Source organism: Pteropus vampyrus, unplaced genomic scaffold (genome assembly GCF_000151845.1).
Source record: "Pteropus vampyrus isolate Shadow unplaced genomic scaffold, Pvam_2.0 Scaffold538, whole genome shotgun sequence".
NCBI classification, from domain to species: domain Eukaryota; kingdom Metazoa; phylum Chordata; class Mammalia; order Chiroptera; family Pteropodidae; genus Pteropus; species Pteropus vampyrus.
Window position 1 is genome coordinate 52,118 of NW_011889319.1, and position 2,306 is coordinate 54,423.

At 64.7% G+C, this 2,306-nt stretch overlaps 1 protein-coding gene across 1 annotated transcript in view; it reads left to right on the forward strand.

The window, feature by feature from the left end:
* LOC105308002 (ADP/ATP translocase 3) overlaps positions 1-2,281 on the forward strand; it is a 3,794-nt gene extending 1,513 nt beyond the window's left edge. Inside the window, exons 3-4 of the mRNA XM_011383700.2 lie at positions 1,213-1,353; positions 1,838-2,281. Of these exons, the coding sequence (XP_011382002.1) occupies positions 1,213-1,353; positions 1,838-1,995 (299 nt within the window). The 3' untranslated portion in view covers positions 1,996-2,281. The remainder of the gene's footprint in view (positions 1-1,212; positions 1,354-1,837) is intronic.
* The last annotated feature ends 25 nt before the right edge of the window (positions 2,282-2,306 follow it).

Consider the following 2,306-nt stretch of genomic DNA (forward strand, 5'->3'; position numbering starts at 1 on the left):
CTTAGTACGGATGTGCTGGACGTTGGGCCAAGGCCCGCGTGTGGTGCCCCTTGCTTGCAGGTGCAGCATGCCAGTAAGCAGATCGCCGCCGACAAGCAGTACAAGGGCATCGTGGACTGCATCGTGCGCATCCCCAAGGAGCAGGGCGTGCTGTCCTTCTGGAGGGGCAACCTGGCCAACGTCATCCGCTACTTCCCCACGCAAGCCCTCAACTTCGCCTTCAAGGACAAGTACAAGCAGGTCTTCCTGGGGGGCGTGGACAAGCACACGCAGTTCTGGAGGTACTTTGCCGGCAACCTGGCCTCCGGCGGCGCTGCGGGAGCCACCTCGCTCTGCTTCGTGTACCCCTTGGATTTCGCCAGAACCCGTCTGGCGGCCGATGTGGGCAAGTCGGGCACTGAGCGCGAGTTCAAAGGCCTGGGTGACTGTCTGGTGAAGATCACCAAGTCCGACGGCATCCGGGGCCTGTACCAGGGCTTCAGCGTGTCCGTGCAAGGCATCATCATCTACCGGGCGGCCTACTTCGGCGTCTACGACACGGCCAAAGGCAAGTGTCCCCCTGCCCACCCTCCACCCCACCCCCCCCCCCCCCCCGCCCCGGGCTGCAGCGGGGCTTAGCAACCCACGTTTATGTCCCCTGCCTTGGAGGCTGGGTGTCAGATTCAGGTGTGGGCGGGGCCGGTCCCTCCGGAGGCCTGTCTGTGGAATGTGGGTGCGGTCTTCTCCCTTTCACGTGTGGTCCCTGTGTGTGTGTCTGTCATTTTGTCTTGTAAGGATTTAGTATCAGAGTGGGGGAGCCTTGGTGGTGACCTTTTCTTAATCACATCTCGAAAGACCAATTTTTAATAGAGCCACATTCTGGGGTTTTGGGGTTTAGGGCTTTGTTGTGAGTTTTGAGAGGGTACAGTTTAGCCCTGAAAGCCACCGTGATGGCGAGGGTACAGGCCTGCCGGCACCCGTACAGGGAATAGTCTGGAAGTGTGGTGTGCCCGCTCCCCGAGGCCCATCCGTGCCTGGTCTAGAGCGGCCCTCCTAGGTGCCGAGCTGGCCACTTGAGACTGTCCACTGTAGCTTGCAGGTGCCTCTGCTGCATCAGGGCTCGTGGCTGGCTGTCCTGATCTCTCCGAGGTCACTGATCCTGTCGGCTGCAGCCGTAGCCTGGGTGGGGTCGGGGGCGGGGGCAGCCCTGGCCTAACAGCGCATGACCCCCAGGCATGCTGCCTGATCCCAAGAACACGCACATCGTGGTCAGCTGGATGATCGCCCAGACGGTGACGGCCGTGGCCGGCGTGGTCTCCTACCCCTTCGACACCGTGAGGCGGCGGATGATGATGCAGTCGGGGCGCAAAGGAGGTATTTCACCTCATGGTTACGGGGGCCCCACTGGGCAAGGGCGGGGTCCATGAGTCCCATGGTCATCCTGCTGGCCTTGGGCTCGGGAGGTGGGGGGGCCACGGGAAAAGGCGTGTCCCAAAGCAGTTTGAGGTGACGTTTTGTCCCGAAGCAGCCTGGCTGCGAGGGGCGGCCTGGCCAGGGACAGGTCCTCCCCCAGGCTCACTCAGGTCCCCAGCCCTGTCTGGGCACCTGTCCCTGCCCCCTGTCTGACCTGTCGGGTGGCCATGGCTCTGCAGGGACCCAGGGCTGGCCTCTTTCTGTGGCAGTCCCCACCCCCAGCGGTAGCTGGGAACTGGTGTCCAGGACGTCACGTCCTGTGGTCAGAGCTCCAGTTCGTCCCAGCAGCGAGGCTGGGGCCTGGGGTCTGTGACGCGTGGCTCGCTCCACGCCCGCGTGCCGACAGACGTGCCGGTGACGTGCCCCCCGCCCCCGCCCCCCGCAGCCGACATCATGTACACGGGGACCGTGGACTGCTGGCGCAAGATCTTCCAGGACGAGGGGGGCAAGGCCTTCTTCAAGGGCGCCTGGTCCAACGTGCTGCGCGGCATGGGCGGCGCCTTCGTGCTCGTGCTCTACGACGAGCTCAAGAAGGTCATCTAGGCGCCTCGCGCCGAGGCAGGGGGCGGGGCGGGGCGGGGCGCAGGGCCCCTCACGGACCACGGACCTGCCGGACGCTCCAGGCCCCGTACGGACCTGTCACGCGTGGACGGCTGGGGGCTCTGGAGCGGGCGCGTCGTGGTCGCCGGCACCCCGACTCCACGCGTCGGTGGGGGGTCCTGACCTGGTCGGGGGCCACGGGGCACCTGCCACGCAGACGTAGCGCCTGGCGTGTTTGGGACCCGCCCGCGTCTATGTGTTTATTTAAAGAAAATCATGTCTCCCACTCGTACTGAAGCGCTGTCCTGTTGTGT